The sequence below is a fragment of the Diceros bicornis genome, chromosome 14, assembly GCF_020826845.1.
Source record: "Diceros bicornis minor isolate mBicDic1 chromosome 14, mDicBic1.mat.cur, whole genome shotgun sequence".
Classification (NCBI taxonomy): domain Eukaryota; kingdom Metazoa; phylum Chordata; class Mammalia; order Perissodactyla; family Rhinocerotidae; genus Diceros; species Diceros bicornis.
This window is the reverse complement of record NC_080753.1, coordinates 25,991,101-26,007,870: the sequence shown is the minus strand read 5'-3', so window position 1 is coordinate 26,007,870 and position 16,770 is coordinate 25,991,101. Positions and strand designations below refer to the sequence as shown.

Sequence of the window (16,770 nt, the reverse complement as noted above, 5' to 3'; positions counted from 1 at the left end):
TGAGATCTTGCACAAGTCGCTGTGTCTGTTTCCTTGCCTATAAAATGGGGCTGTAATACCCACCTCACAGGGCTGTTGCAAGATCAAAAGAGGTCACTCAAGTATAATGAGTTGAAAGCACGGCGAATGGCGCCTGGCAGACCGGTGACACAAGTTTGCCATGATTGCCCCCGACCTGTCTCCCCTGGCTCCTGACTCCTTCCTGATTCTTAGACCTCTTCTGCAATGCTCCTCATTCGGACCTGTTCACTGTCACCACCTCCAAGAAGCCTGTCCTGACCACCTCATCTTGAGTGGCCTGCCCCTCCTCCCCCTCCTCAGCACTTCCATTATTTTTCTCCCTTCCAGATCACCTCCATTCTCCTCTTGACCCTCAGGCTGTCCTCAGTCCTCCCTGCCCGATCCTCCCATACTGTCCCCCACCTTGCCCTCCCAGCGCCCTCCCCCTCACCCCCACAGTACACACCAGGCTGGCCTGTCCATCTCACGTTTTATTGTAAAAATGTTAAAATAAATTACATTTGACATCCTCGCCACTATGTACATACAGTGTGTACAATTCCAGGACAGCCAGCGGCACCCCAGCAAGGTGGGGTGAGGAAACTCAGATGAGCTCGTTAAAGCGTTTCACAGAAAGACTGAAGGCCACCCCTCTCACCCCGCTGCCGGGCCAGCACACCCCTCGGTTACAGGATGAGTGGGGGAGTGGACACACATGCCCATTGCCATCTTCACATGTTGGGGGGGTGGGTTGGGTCTGGCCCCATTTGGCCCCACAGTATTGGGGAGGGGGCTGAGAGGCAGAAAAGGTGTCTGGGTTGAGGGTGATCGCTCGCCTCCTGCCCAGCATCAGTCGCCTGCAACCGATGCCCCACCCCCACTCTGCATGGGGACTCTTGACATCGAGACCCTGGCTGAGGTCACCGAGAAAGGCCCAACTGAGTTGGGGGTAGGAAGGTGAACACTGAATATCCCAATCCTTGGGACTGGACTCTGTCACCTTTTCTCCCCTCTGGCTCTGAAACCAACCACAGACGCCAGGTACATAAAAACAGCAGTTCATGTAAAAAATAACAAACAAAACATGCAGGACAGAGTGGGCTGGCCCCAGGGTCCACATTGTGGAGAACCCAAGAACTCAGGCACAGCAAGTTCTGCCAGCCCCTCACCAGAAACAGTTGTGTGCAGTTTCACATTATCTTTTGCTCCCCCATAGCAAATCCTTTCCCGTCTCTCTCTCATTCATTCACACACACACACACACACACACACACACACGCACGCACGCACGCACGCGCGCAACAGTAGCTGGAGAGAGGAGTCTGATTCACATATTTGGCCATTCCCTGCCTGTGAGCCAAGAGCAATCTGGGGAGCAGCGAGGCGCAGGGCATGAGGACAGCGGGGCGGGCGGGTGGGGGCAGGTCCCTGAGCCCCAGCCTCAGAGGCCATGGCCTGTTGACCCTCTTCCTCCCACCAGTTCCCTGGAGGCAGAAAGCCTTCATCTACCATTGCTTGGCCAAAGGGGGCGTGAGACAGGGAACTGGGCTCTGGGCTGGTCCTAGTAAATCAACAAGAATGACTAGGACCCTGGGCCACACTCAGGACTTGCTCTGCGTCCTTGTATCAGGAGTGTTTCGGCACCCGCCCACCCGTGTTCTCCTCTCTCCCTCCCCAGGCAGCCTCTTCCCTACTGGGGTTTGCAGTAGGGGCCTGACGGTCAGGCAGACAGGTGGGATTGGGGGATGGTGACATCCGTGCCCCAGGCTGGGCCCTGCTACCGCTGAGGAGCTAAGTGCCGGCCTGATGCCACAGCTGTACCTCCTGCAGAAGCAGGCCCCAGGTCTCACACTGCCTTCGCCCTCTCTGAAATACCTGCCCCAGTGCCGGCCACACAGAAGGAGCTCGTTAATACTGGTGAACTCAAACGGCCAAGGCCCTGGCTAAGAGAACCGTGTGACATTCTCAACCGAATGACTGGGCGAAGACCCACGCAGGGGCAGGTCTCCTCGGAGTCAGTCCTGCCAGTCCATACATGTCTTTGAACCATCAAAAATATGCCAGCCGTGCTCAGGACAGACGCCTCCCATTGCCAGGGTGCCTGTTCAGCTGGAGAACAGAGGCCCTGTCCTGGGCATGCGCCATGTTTGATCGGGAGCGTCTAGCTGGAGAGGATGCAAGGTGAGGAAAGCCCCTGGCCCCCCACTTCCAGTTCCAGAGCCGCTCCCCTGCCCCCAGGGCCCAGGGGTCCCAGCCCTCGTAGGATGCCCCAGGATGAGGGGAACAGAAGCCAGCGAAGGCGGGGCGGGGAGCGGCCTGGCCTCACGTGCCTTTGGAGCAGTCTGCTTTGTTGTACTCGTTCATAAGCTGCTCGTACGGCACAGAGAGCTCCGACTCGGTGCTGGTGAAGGTGGACTCGTCTGACGACGGGAACTCGCCCAGGTTGAGGGGCACCTCAGCCTTGACCCCCTCCTGGGGCCTCTCCTCCCCGGCCAGGTTGTCCTCCAGTGAGGACTTGGACGTCTCCTCGTCCGTGAGGCTGGCGTCCTCGTTCACAAAGGTGATGTTGGCGTTCTGGAAGATGAGCGGGTGGTAGTCCTGCGCATCCCAGGGCTCGACCTCCTCGCTGATGCGGTCCAGCTGGTTAATGCATACCTCGGGGGCGGGGGAGCCGTCCTCGGGGGGCCCTGCCCCTGCCTCCTCGCTGGGGGGCCGCGACACATGGCCTTTGCTTCTTAGTGTCTGAGTCACCTCTTCCAAGCTGGGCACCCGGTTCTTGGAGTAGACCGCCAGGGGAGTCAGGGAGGTGGGGAGGGCTGGCAGCGTACCCCCCTGAGGCCCCAGCCCTGGTCCTGGGACCCTCTCTCCACCCCCGCTCGTCTTCATCCCCTTCTTCCCGATCTGCTTGATGAGGTCGTTGTAGGTCTCCTCCTTTTTGGACAGGAAGCTGAAGATGTTGATGTCCTTGGACCCTGCACTCCCCGCCATCCGCAGAGGCTTCCTGGAGTGTGGGGAGCTCTCGAAGGACTCCTTCCTCCGCCGCCGCCGCTTCTTGATGGCCTTGTGGACCTCCACAAACATGCTCACCTTCCAGCTGACAAAGAGGGACAGCCAGGCCAGCCCCAGGTAGATCCACAGCTCCACAAAGTAGCGGTACAGGGCGTGGTAGTTGGCGCTGGGGTTCACACCTGAGGACAAGACGGGGGCCCAGAGGGTCAGGAGAGGGTGGGCGGGGACCCGGAAACACAAAGGCCAAAGCTGTGTTGTCTGAGGGTGGGCACGGTGCCAGGACACAGAAGAGGACTCACTGAGAAAGAAGGAGGCCTGTTCTAGAACCTGGGCTACGCCATTGTGCTGAAGGGTCTTGGCCCAGTCTCTCACGTGCCTATCCCAGTCCCCAACCTGCCAGAGCCTCAGTGTCCTCAGCTGTCAAAGGTCAGGAGGGTGGTCCCTCGGGGTGAGGGAGGTTCCGGGGAGGGGCCTTGGGGAGGCTGGTAATGGAGCCAGCACAGGTCAGGAAATAGTTCAAGCATGTTTGCCTTTCAGTCATTCACCTACACCTACACCGGGCTGCTCTGTGCAGTTAGTTGGTGTATACGTTACAGTTCCTCTAAAACCAGGATGCAAGTGAAGTGAGAGGGTGGCTGGCATCCTCACGGATGGGGATTGACTCACTGGTTCAATACGAATGAGGCTGGCGGTTGGGCCGAGAGGTCCGAGGGCACTGGTCTGGCAGGAAGTATTCTGGACAGCCTCCTTCAGTGATGTCTGGCCTGCCTCCTCAGAATGGCTCTTCCTGTGCGCAGAGGGCTCTGCCCACTTCATGTCCCCCTCCTCCAAAGCCAGGCTTCTGACGCCTGCTCCAAGGAGCCCTCCTGGGCCACATCACACAGCTCAGATTGCTCTCCTACACCCCAGGATTATCTGAGATTTGTTGGTTAACTTTATACCTCCAGACATGTGGATCTGTCTTATATATCCTGTCTCCCCTGGCTCCAAAATGCGAGCAACTTGGAAAACGAACGGGAGGAAGGGGCTTCCTCCAGGGTGGGGCTCTCTCAGGGCAAGGACTCTACCTCCCTCATCAGATTCGGGGCTCCCTGAAGGCAGGGGCCATGTCTCCTCTCGCAGACAGAAGTGCTGTTTGGGGGCGCTGTCAATCTTCAATCTTGCTCAGGGCTCTTGGTCACAAGCAAGGTGTGGTGACAACCAGGACAAACACTAATATAGCTGGGCCCAGCCCTCAGCACTCACTTGATTTTCCACCACTCTGTCAGGTAGGTGCATATTTCTTTTTTATTAAACCGATTTGACAGATGAGGAAACTGAGGCTGAGGTTTGGTGTCTTATTGGAGCTGAGAAAGTATGATTAAATACACCACTGTACTTCCCCAGTACACAGGCTTCTCCTTAGCCGGCTCAGGGTCCCTTAGACAATAGCAGGGTTGTGCCTCCGTCTAAATTTATCTCCCAAGACAGCAGGCCCAGATCTGCTAGGGTCAGTGGAGTGTTCAGGCCCCTTTCCTCTTCCTCCCACCCACTCAGCCGCCCCCTCCCAGCATTCCGAGTCTCTGCTTACAATGCGGTAAAAGGCTAGTGACCTGCCCTTGCCCCCTAGGAAGGGGGAGGGGGAGACCACAGGCCCCTGGAGCAGAGGTTGAGGTCAACAGGGCAGGGCGGCAGGGATTGAGGGAACAAACGCTGTTACCAAATGGGGTATCCAGAAGACTGAGAACCAAGATGCTGCGCAGGCCGCAGGCACAAGGACATGAGTGGCTGGGGCTGGACAGACAAAGCGGCCAAAGAAATCTCACGGCCCGCCTGGATCAGGCAGGCAGGAGCGGGAGGGAGTGTCGGCCGAGGGGGCAGGGCAGCTGGGGAGAAGGCCTCTCTTGTCTTGAAGCTGCCTGTGGCAAGAGCAGAGCCAAGTTTCGGGCCTCCGAGCAAGCCTCCAGGCAGCTCCCTCAGCTCCTTGACTGATGGAAGGAAGGCAGCTCTGTGATGGGGAGGGGGCCCTGGCACAGACCCTGCAGGGGAAGGCCCTACCGCCAGCCCCTAGTGCTCAGCAGACGTGGCGGGGGGGGTGGGTACAGAGGGAGAGGAAGAGGTCAGACGCTAAACACAAAGAGAAAAAGAGGGAGAAGCCAAGTCCTAAGACACGGGACTGGAGAGCAGAGTCTTCTGCTGTCACTCTGTGCCTTAGCTGCTCCTTGCACCTGGCAGGGTGGGGTCAGCACCCACTGGGTAGGGTAAGTGCCCAGGGCACTGAACGCCTATGGGGGCCCCCAGAAAAGGTCAGCTGAATTGAGACTGGAGAAGCAGAGAAAGAGAAGGTGGAGAGGCAGAGGCCAGGGGAGGGGGCAGGACTCACCGGCCACAAAGTCGCCGAAGCCAATGGTGGAGATGGTGATGAAGGAGTAGTACAGGCCTTCGATGTAGTCCCACTCTTCAGTCACCATGAAGACGAAGGGAGGGATCACCAGATGGACCAGGACGCCCCACACGATGAAGATGGCCGTGCACGTGATCTGCGCCTTCCGCTGATGGGGTAGCGGGAAGACCAAGTCAGACAATGATGGAGACTGGGGAAACTCAGCAGGGGCACCCAGGAGGGCTGGGGAGGCAGCCAGGGGGGAGGCCGCTCACTGTCCGGGGAAGGAGGCAGGAACGATGTCCCCAGCCCAACCCAGGAGGGCAGGGGGCTCTGAAACTGCCCTCTTGCCATCTGTCCTAGCACCTCTGTCCAATTCGTGGATCCTTCCCACCCTCCCATCACCTGCCAGGGTCCCCCCACCTCTGCTCAGCACCTAGGGCTGGGGACATACCAGGCTCACGCCTCTCTTGGTGAGGAACTGGCCTAGCCTCTTGGCACGCCCTCCAAAGAACTTGCCCAGGGCACTGATCCATGTCAGGCAGAGTGGTACCCCGAAGAGACCATAGAAGACACAGAAGAGGCGCCCAGCAGGGGTCTTGGGGGCCACATTGCCATAGCCTGAGGAAGAAGAGAAGTGAGGTCAAGAACAGAGCCACAGAGGGGACCCAGACTCAGAGTGGCCCCTGCCTCCACCACACACACACATACACACACACACACACACACACACACACAAACACACACCCAGCTTGAGGGAGGCCCATTCTAAGATGAATTGATGTTGATCTAATATCAATTGATATAAGAAACGAGATTTCCCTTGATCACACTCTGATTGTGATCATTTGTAGCAATTCTGATGGTATGGGCTATGTCGCCTCCAACAGACTGGAGCTCCCTGAAGGTGGACTAAGCCTCCACCATTAGCAAGTCGTCCACTAGTCCATATGGCACCAGTGTGCAAATGAGAAACTGATACTCTCTCTGAGTAGACACCCCAGAGGCACTGTGGTAGACGGTCTCCAAAGACGGCCATCCTTAATCCCTTCCCTTCTTATGCAAGCTGCTGCTCACGTCAAGCTGAAGCCTGACTCCCCTCCCTCTGAATCTGGGCTTTCTTGACTTGCCCGACCATAGAATGCAGCGGAAGTGACGCTGGGTAGACCAGGTCTAAGAAGCCTTACTGCTTCTCCCTTTGGTCTTTTTGAAATGCTCCCTTCGGGATTTTCCCTCTTGGAACCCAGCTACCATACTGTGAGATGCCCAAGCCATTGCATTTTCATCCCCAGCTGAGCCCCCGGCCAACAGCCAGCATCAACTATGAAACATGTGATGCAAGAAGACATCTTGGACGTCCACTAGCTGGGCTTTCAGATGACTCCAGCCCCAGCCACCATGACTGCTACTGCATTTGAGACCTCAAGCAAGAACTCATCAGCTGAACCCAGTCAACCACAGAATGGCCAAAGATAATAAGAAGTTGTGTTGTAAGCCACCAACTTCTGGGGGCACTGGTTATGCAGCCATAGACAACCAGAACAGGCACCCAGCCTGGTGAGCAAGCATGGGCTGAATTTGTGCAGTGAGCAATCCGTTCAACCTCCTGCATGGTTCTGGCTATCAGGCTGTGTAGTTTCTGCTCCAAGAGCCCAGGTCAGGACTTCTGGAAGTCATTCTCCCAGGCATGGCCAGTCAGCAAGCGTCTACTAAACCCTCAGGAAAGTGTCAAAAGAACAGACTGGAACTGGCTTGATTTTACCCTCAATGAGGCCATGTGACCACAGCTGGACTGCTATAAGGATCTGGGAGTGAGGGCATGGAAGTGGGTGTCCTGAAGGTCTCAGAAGACTTACCAATGGTAGTGATGACTGTGGCTGCAAAAATCATTGCATTGGGCCAGTTCCAGTTGTTGAAGGTCTGGTTTCCTGTGATGGCCACACCCTGTCCTGCAGCATCAGATACCACCTAAAAAGAGGGAGACCATGAAGGTCAGAGAGGAGGCCAGACTTACAGATGCTTTGTAAGTGACAGCACTCTCTTAAACTCTGTATAAGCATTCTCATTTAATCATCACAATAACAAGGTGGTAGTTATTGTCTCCATTTTATAGATGATGAAACATTTTATAGAGGAACAGAGAGCTTAAGTGATTCGCCCAAGGTCACATAGCTGATAAGAATATGAACATAGGCAATCTGGCTCCCAAGTTCATCCTCTCACTGAACCAGAATCACCTGGAGATCTTGTAAAATAGACTGCTGGGCCCCATCCCCAGAGTTTGATCTAGTAGGTCTGGGTCCAAGAATTTGCATTTCTAACAAGTTTCCTGGTGACACTGATGCTCCTGGTCCAGAGACCATACTTTGAGAACCACTACACTAGATTATTCTGCCTCTCAAAGAGGGCAGATGTGATGCAGACACACAGGAGGAACCCCCCTTTGCCCCCTTCCACACTCAGCCCTCCACAGAGAAGTGTTCCACTGCTCAGAGTTGGCTTGCAAGGGACCCCCATACACCCTTCACCCCCACTGGCAGGATGGCTGCTAAGGTCAGCTCAGTGCCCTCCTGCATCTGTCCTCTGAGAGTGTACAAATCAGCTGGCCTCCTTTTCCCCATGCCTGGGCCTCTATCCTCCCCCTCCACAGGCTCCCCCTTCCCTTACTGCTCTGAACCCCTTCTTCTCTCTGCCCTGGGCTGAGCAATTTCAAGGTCTGGGCCAGGACAGGTCATCAGAAGGTGATGTGTACATTTCAGGGTGACTCAAAATCGTGCCGTGAGTCCCCACAGCGCTCCAGCCGCTGTGGGCAGCAGGGGAGAGGCCACCTGAAGACGTCCACTGGGAGATTCCAGGAGAGGCCTTATCTCGTCCAGGAACACTGCCAAACCTGTTTCCACCTGACCAGACTCTGCCTCCACCCCATCCTTCAGTTCTGCCCCCACTCACCGCACCAACAATGGCAGGGCCAGGACCCCCGATGAAGGCTCACAAGGAGGGGCAGGGACCTGCTCCAAATCTGAGGTTCCAGTTCTGCCCCCAAGGAGGGCCCCAGGATGGGCCATCCAGTCCAGAGACCAGGAACTCAGCCAAATTCCCTATAAAAAAGAAGCCTCGGACCAAGGGAAGAGAGAGGAGCAAGGGATGGAAGCAGGCTGGAGACAGAAAAACCGCAGTTCTAACCCACCCGCGGTGTGACTGAAGTTTGGTGGGAAAACAGAGCAAGGGTGGGTTACTCTGAAGGAATGTGCAGTTTGCAGCAGCACCACGGGCCCATGTAAACGGATCTGCAGACTCTACAAAGAATTTTCCATGATGACACGCTCATCTGACAGGCCATCAAACCACACCACTCGCTGCCCTGCTTGCTCACAGCATTTCCAGAGCATCTCTCTGCAGGCCCCGCAGTAGCCGAGAGGGACGGCTGCCTTTAACCCTGCCCTCAGACAGCCGGCTGTCTAGGGGGCCAGGCCACTCACACAGGACAGCACCAGGCCAACAGGAGAGATACGACTAGGCCAACAGGAGCGCTAAAACAAACATGACGGTCCATCCACAAGGTTGTCTAAAAAGTTAAATCTACGTTCAAAGCAAGAGAATGAGGAAGTACCAATGCCGTGTGCTAACGTTAAACAGATGGCAGAGAAAGCAGAGCCACTTGGCTCCCCTTTCTCAGCCTCTGTTATCTCAGATATCCGTTGTACAGTGGAAAGGGTAGAGCACAGCCCAAGACAGATGAAATGAGCACACGAGAACACCTTTAAGCGAGAATGGCATGACTGACCAGAGAAAGATGTCATCGAAGAGCCACCGCTGGTCATCCCGGTGGAATGTCGGGGGAACAGGAAAGATGTCAGAAGACAAGCTGTCCCCATTCTCACACAAATGGAATGGGTGGATCCTAGAAACACGAACGTGAACTCTTGCAGACTCCTAAACGGGGACAGCAGAATGTCTGGCACATTCAGAAGAGGAAGTGGCGGGCACTAGAAGCTAGCACAGGTTCACCAAGAACAGGTCACGCTCAGCTAAGTGCATCTCCCTCTCCTAAGGGGTTGCAAAGCCTTGAAGTTTGGTGGAAAGCAGTACATCTAGATCTCAGCAAGGCAGCTGAACAGCTGGGCTTAAACATATTCACGTGGACAAGACAGGGAAATGGAGGGTGAAGCTTGGATTAATTTGGGTCCATTTAAAAGCAGATCAATAACCCCAAGAAGTTGTGATCATTATCAACCTGCCCTGGGCTCTCCGCAATCATGCCAAAGGCCTGGTCTCTTCAATATTTTAATTGACAACACAGTAAGGACATAGATGGCTGACCAGTCTAATCTGCAAAGGATGCAAACTTGGGGACAAGGCTGGGATGGGAAGATAGCTAACACATTGCAACGGCAGGTGTGGGACTCAAAATCACCTGGCCCGGGAAAATGGGCCCAAACTAACAAGATATGACTGTCTTTTAAAATTTTCATGTCTTACACTTTGGGTTAGGAAAGATAAGTATAGATCGAAGGGAAAAGTCCTTGGGTTTCAGCTGACCACAAACCAATAAACACAAGGGTGGCTGCGAAGAAAAGTAAATACAATCTGGGGCAGTGTCAATGCCTTATCTATTCAGGGCTGGGAGGTAACCAGCCCATTGTTCTCTACAGGGTCAGGCCATACCTGGCCACTCTGTTCTATTCTGGGTGTCAGACTTCACACGATATCTTATAACTAACAGGCCAAGGTCTAAGAAGGGAGAGGTGTGACTTTTGGATAATGAGCTACCTCAGAATGGACTGCCCTTGGCAGTAATCCATTTCCAGTAATGGAAAGTGTTTAGACCAAGGGTGACCACCACATACCAGGGGTGTTGAAGGTCTGACTGGAACAGGGTTCTGAACTGGGGTGGTGGCACCCTCTGGAAGTGTTTGGAAATGTGCTAGGCTCTGTTCCAGGCACCAGGGATAGGCAGTGAAGGAACAAAATCCTTGTCCTCCTACACATCTATTCTAATAATGCTGCTGGCATTATTAAGCGGGCAGGGACCAGAAAGGCTAAATGCCCTGCATTTCACAGGACAACACCACCCACTGCTCCCACTGAGAAACACTGGCTTGCCCAAGGCGATCTGTGATTTGGGAATTATTTAGTAAGTGCAAAGGAGACATCAAACCTAAGAGCAGGCAAAACAGGGTAACCAAAGAGGGCATTATGGCTGGGAGCTTTGAGGCAGAGAAGCTAGGTTTCCTGACCTTTCCTCCACCGATGGTATGCCCTTTGGGGCACAGCCTCAGCCTCTGGCCCTGGGTTACCAGGGAGCCATGTGCTTTCCCCATGACCTCCATCTCTCCATGGTCACGCAGAGAGGGGCAGGCCAAAGGGGCATTCCCCAACCCCACTAGAAGCACCACTAACCCTTACAACGATCCAGTGGCAGGAGTTGTGCCCACTGGTCAGGTCAGGAAACTGAGGCTGAGAGAGGTTAAGTGGCAGAACTGGGCCAGGTTCTAGACAGGCTGCAAGTCAGCATGGCCCGTGCCTCCCTCCCTTCACGGATTGACCTGCCCCTGGCCCCCCCCAGCATCCCTTGTTGTTGCCTCTACTCTGTCCATGGGTCCGAAGCAGCTGGCCTAGGAATCAGCTTGGCTCCATCCCAATGCTGGGGAAAGAAGTAGGGTTTTAGTGCTGCAGTGTGTCAGACACCCCTTGCTGGGGCTTTTCTATCTGTTACCTAACTGGCTCTTCCTGTGGTTCTGCCAGGCATCGCTTGACAGGTGAGGAAAGCTGGGCTCGGGGAGCACAGGTCTGGATGTGAACTTGGGGTGCCTACTCCCTATTCCCCCCATGTGCAGCTGTGGCTCACTAGTTATGGTCAGGGTCACGCAGACTGAGGGGGAGGCCTCCCAGCACAGAGGAGCTGACCCAGGACTGAGGTCATCCCAAGGTTAGGGGGAGGGGCATGGGGGAACCGGGCCCACACCCTGTTAGACCCTGGGGTTAAGGAAACAGCTTTCTCAGGGGGAGGCGGCCCCTGTTCACTCACAGGATTCTTTAACTTGGCTCCCAAATTCAACAAGACACTATTTTCATTTTCCACATAACCCTGGAGAGTGACGGGAGAGGGGGATGCTGCACACGCCCCAGCCCACTTCTTGTCTGGGGACGGAATGGGGCTCCCGCCTCTGTCACCCTCCTAATAAAGCAGCTGTGATTTACTGACCATGCACCAAGTGTTGTGCTAAGTGCTTCACATGCCTTGAGCTCATTTAATGAGGACACAATCCTGCTGGGAAGATACCATAATTTTTTCCATTTTGCAAATGAGGATTTACAGCTTAGAGAGGTTAAGTAAGTAGCCTAGGGTCTGATTGCTAAAAGTGAGGAAGCCAGGAGGAGGACCCGGCCCATCTGGGTCCTAGCCGCTGTCCATCCCCCACTCCCCGCAAAGGCCACAGGAAGGAGGGCAGTGCAAACTTCCACCCCTTCACACCAGCTGAAAAAACAGTGCCCTAGAACCAGTCCATCCACTCTGACCGAGCTCAGCATTTCCAGCCAGGCCTCCAGGAGGCGAGATTCATGCCCTGGCCTTGGCTTCAGGCAGCCACTGCCCTGACCCCACCCTCTCAGGCACTCGCTGTCCACGAAATCTGGGTTCCCGGACAGCTCCTCACCCCTGGGGATCCGGGGTTTCCCAGGCAGAGGCAGCTGCCAGGCCTCCTCTTCCCGGACAGATTCATCCTGACAAGTGGGCGGCTCCGGGAGGGCACAGCCAGGGCTTGGGCCACGAAGCCCACCTTCTGACACAGGCAGGTGGGGCTGAGGTGGGCCCTGTCCGTCATCGGGCCGGGTGGGGAACCTGAAGTCAGGGTGGCAGCCTGTCTGGGGACGGCACCTGCCTCCAGCTCCCGCATCATGTACGGATCACAGAGCTCCTTCCTGCTAAGCAGGATACGCCTCAGAATCCTCTTTGACGCTAGCCTCCACTGCACCCAGACTGTTGGTGGCACGTGAGCTGAACGTCCTTTACCGTCCCTGGCTGCATTCATCCTCAATTCATTCCATCGAAGCTCACTTGGTCCCTCTGGCCTGGAAGGTGAAACAGGCTAATCGTCCTGGGTGCACGGTGCTCGGCAGGACAGAAAGAGTGCCCTCTTGTCATCCCTCTCACCTGGCCCTCCAGCCACCTGGGGAGGTGGGCGGGGCATGGTTTATTAATCCTTATTTCATAGATTATAATAGTTGATATCTGAATAGTAGCTGATATTTGAGCACGTATTACATGACAGGCACGGATCAAAGCACTTTAAATCACTTAGCTCCACCGAATCTTTACACCTTTCTAACGTAGGTACTAGTAACTCCCATTTACAGGTGAGGAAAATGAGGCACAGGGGCTAATTAAGAAACTTGTCTGAGGTCACCCAGCTAGTCAGGGGTGGGGCAAGGTGTGAACCCAGCAGCCTGGCTCTTAACCCCTGCGGTACCTATAGCTGGGGAGAGGGGGGATGCAGGACGGGTTTCTTAGCTACATGGAGTTAAGCCAGGTCTCGGAAACACAACTTCCCAGGCAATTGCAAGGGAAATAGCCGCAAGAATGCAGAGACCCCCCCCAGAAGGTCTGCTCCAAGAGGGCAGGGACTTTCTTCATCTGTTTCCTTTCTCACCGCTGTTTTCCTGGAGCCCAGAACACTGCCTGGCACACAGCAGGCGCACAACAAATACTGTTAAATGAGTAAACGAACTTGAATGAATGAGGGTATGTTCTCTGGCCTCAACTAACTCATCCTCTAATATCCTTCCTTCAACACCTTCTCAGCGTCATTCTGCAGTAGGGTTTTAACTAAATTCATCAGCAGCAAGGTGGAGGCCTTGATCCAGCAACAGATTGGGAAGCAGAGTCAGACCCCAGCAAGAGTGGGGGCTGGTGGGGTCAGGGGATGGATGCCTAGCATCCAATTGGCACGTGGTGGGGGGGGGTGGTGGTCACTAGACTGCAAGAACAGAGAGGGCGGGGGCTGAAGGGGCGGGGGCTGGGGAAGGGGTGAGGTGAGAGAGGCGGATGAAAGCTCCCTTGTCCAGATGGCAGAGCAAGTGGCAGTGGGGCTGGGAGAGTCCCCGAGGTGACTGGAGGGACTGTCCTTCCTGCAGGAAGGGGAGGCCTGGCCCCTCCGGAAACTCTCCTAGGGGACAGTGGATGTGCGGAGAGCAGGAAAAGGAATATACAAGTCAACACTGCTGGAAACATTTACTACCACCAGCCTGACACTTTCCTTGCTGAATCCTTACAAGCCCCTCTCAGCTCAGGCTGAGCTGTTCTAGGGAGAGGCAGGGCTCTCTCTTGAACGCAGCCCCTGTGTCTTGTCCCAGGCAAAGGCTCATGCAAACATGGGAGTGACCTGGGTGTGAATCTGGGGGGAGGTCTCTCAATTGCTAGCACCAAGTCTCTGGGTAAATAAATTAGCCTATCAGCCTCAGTTTCTCCATCTGCCAAAACTAACACCTGTCAGAACATATGAAAAGTGCCCGGGACATCGTAAGCAATGAATCAACGTATCTGCCATCAGTGTGATGACTGGCATGTGTGGCAGGAAACCAGCCCCTGTGGGGACTTGAGACCCAGAGGGAAAGACCACTTGCCCCCATGGCTGAATCAAAGGCCCGAGGGGTTTACCTACCTGCCCTGGGTAAGAACAGGGGGTCCTGTCCCCAAGCTTCCTCACACCTGCCACCTCTTCCCAATCTCCCTCTTTGAATAGCGAAAACTGTCCTTTCTCAGTCTGATCAATCTGCTTCCTCGATGACTTCTCCAACTTCCTCCGAGACCAAAAAAATTCAAGGGGGACACAGGAGAACTGAGGCTCAGCGGATGTTCCCAGGCCACCAGACAGCTGGAGTCGGGGGACTTAGGGGGCAGGGTGTGTGTGTTAAGTTCTCCCTGAAGGCAGCAGAGGGCAGGGGAAACAGAGGCAAGTCCAGGATGTCCTGCCCCCGTCCCTCAGAAGGCCCAACGCTCCTGACTCTGCCACCCAGAGGCTCCCAGCCACCCTGGCCAGTTTCCCGCACAGCCAAGCAAGGCAGGCAGCCTGCGGAGAGGAGAGTGCCACATGCTGGTCCCCCTACTGTCCTGTCAGGTGGGGTTTAGGCCGGGGCCATGGCGGCTTCTCTGAACGCTGGTCCCCACTCCCTGCCCAGCTGTCCCTAGCTTCACCACGAGGCTAAATGCCCGCTCCCTGGTCTCTCTGCTGGGCTCTCCCTGTGTGTCCATGTCTGTCCATATGTCCATCTAGTCTCCAACAAAGAACTCCCTCAGAGCAGGGGACAAAGGGTGGGGTTGAGGCCCCACAGGGAAGGGGAGAGGGTTCTGAACAGGAGAGACACAAGTGGAGATGAGGAAACCAATCACAGGCACTTTTCAGGCAAATATTTGCAGTTTGGGCTTGTTTAGAACAACAGTTTTCAAGTTCTTTAATACCACTAACTTATGAACAGATAAAGGGCGGGGGGGAGGACCCCAGAGCCTACGTATTGGGACTCCCCCCAACTCCCTGCAGGAGTGTGAGAAGGGGGAGCGGGGTGCGAGGGGGCTGGTGGGCACAGCTTGTCTGTCCAGCTGCTGGGCTAGTCCTCCACCTGATCAGCCTCCATCTGATCGTCGTTTTGGGGACTGCTGGCAGATCACAAGTATCTTGGAGAGAAAGTGAGCACCTGTTAACTCCCTTATTCCCGAAACAAATTAGAGAATTAAAGGTTCTATTAGCTAAGCCCTCAATTATCTTCATCCCTTTCACTCTCGGTCCCTCAGACTGACTCAACTTCTCAAGCTTCCCTTAAGGTGAATTGGGGGTGGAGGAGGGGTGTTGGGATTGTTTGCACATGAGGAAACTGAAGTTCAGTGACCTCGGACACCACACAGCCACTGAGGCAGTGGCTCTCAGTCCAGGTTGCCTAACGGATCCACCGGGGAGTTTATATCAATACTTCGCCTGGGCCCCACGCACAGGTATTCTGTGTGGTTGACCTGGGCCTGGGGGGTTAGCAAGCGTCACAGTGGTTCTAATGTGCAGCCGCTCGCTGCCTTGTGGAGGGGGACGGGTGTGGGTGCTGGGCTCAAGCCTTCCATCGCCCTGTCATGGGAGGGAGGATGTGAGGGCAGGCAGAAGGAATCCTCGGTATTCTCCCCACCCTCGGCTCAGCCCAGGTGACCAGGGTGTGGCTCAGGGCCAGGCCCAGTTTATGAGCAGGGTATTGGCGAGGGCCCAGCAGTGCCACCCTGATACCTGCGCCAGCTGCAGGCCCAGCTCGCCCGGGTCCTGTCTCTCCCGGAGAATGTGGGGCAGGTGCAGGGACCTGAGGGGGCAGGGCCACGTCGAGTCTCAGTGAAGACCAGACCTGGGCAGTTGCAAAGTGAACTTTGTTAATTTCTTGTTTATCTGCATTTCAGATTTGCTCCAGCACCTACACAGAATATTGATAATGTTTTTAGAAGACAGAGGGAAGGACAAATTGTTGGAGACGTGGCTGGTGTGCAAGGATGTCAACGCAGGGTCTGAAGACCCGGGTTCAGCTCAGCTCTGCCCGTCACTTGTTGAGATTCTCCTGGAGCCCTGGATCTCTGCCCATTTCCTTCTCCGTAAAATGAGGAGTTGGCCTATGACTACTGGGTCCCCTTGCCTGGGCAGGTGACACCTCTCTACAACTCACATGTTCCTCTGCCCAGAACCATGAATTCTGGGCCCAGAACCTCTCAAGTCCCCAATCCACATCACATTAGAGAAAATACATTTTCATTCTCAGGATTCAGCTTACCAGCTCCAGCTCTTCCTCAGTCCCATGTCGGGAGCTAGCCCTATTCCTCACTCACACCTCCTTCCTCGTTTCCCCCGGTCCCACTGCAGGATAGAGAAGGCGCCTCACTGCACACTCTCCTCTTTGGTCCTTAAAGTAATGTGCCTAGTGCTGGCTCGGGCTGCCTGCCCCCAGGCCAGGGAGGAAGCAGCCAGCCGGAGCATGCCCCCAGTTCCGGGTGGGGTCGTGTACAAAACATGATCCCCTAGTGTGGGTCACGCCTAGAGTAAACCCACGCCATCTTACTGGGCAAGGGGAAAGTGGTACACTGCCCCCACCCTCAATGCACACTTTAGGGGTCACTATATTCCTGCTTCTTCACCTGGACTGTACGTAGACATCATCTGGGGGACCTTGGGAAAATATGCATGTCTGGTCCTGCCCCAGAGATTCAGGCAGAAATGGTCTGGGACATGGCCAGGGAATGAGGATGCTTCAAGGCTGCCCCAGGTGACTAATGTTAGATAGAGCCAATTGCAAAACCACTGCCCTAGACCCAAACTATCCTCCCTCCTTGTTAGGGGAAAGGCCCAAGTCAGCCCCACCCCTGGACTCAGCACTGCAGGCCC

General features: G+C 55.2%; 1 protein-coding gene across 1 annotated transcript in view; it reads right to left on the bottom strand.

Moving 5' to 3' along the window:
- Positions 1-478: 478 nt before the first annotated feature.
- KCNK5 (potassium two pore domain channel subfamily K member 5) overlaps positions 479-16,770 on the bottom strand; it is a 37,828-nt gene continuing 21,536 nt past the window's right edge. The window contains exons 2-5 of the mRNA XM_058554439.1: positions 7,228-7,339; positions 5,826-5,992; positions 5,372-5,540; positions 479-3,188 (exon numbers count right to left, since the gene is read on the bottom strand). Coding sequence (XP_058410422.1) covers positions 2,323-3,188; positions 5,372-5,540; positions 5,826-5,992; positions 7,228-7,339 — 1,314 coding nt within the window. The 3' untranslated portion in view covers positions 479-2,322. The remainder of the gene's footprint in view (positions 3,189-5,371; positions 5,541-5,825; positions 5,993-7,227; positions 7,340-16,770) is intronic.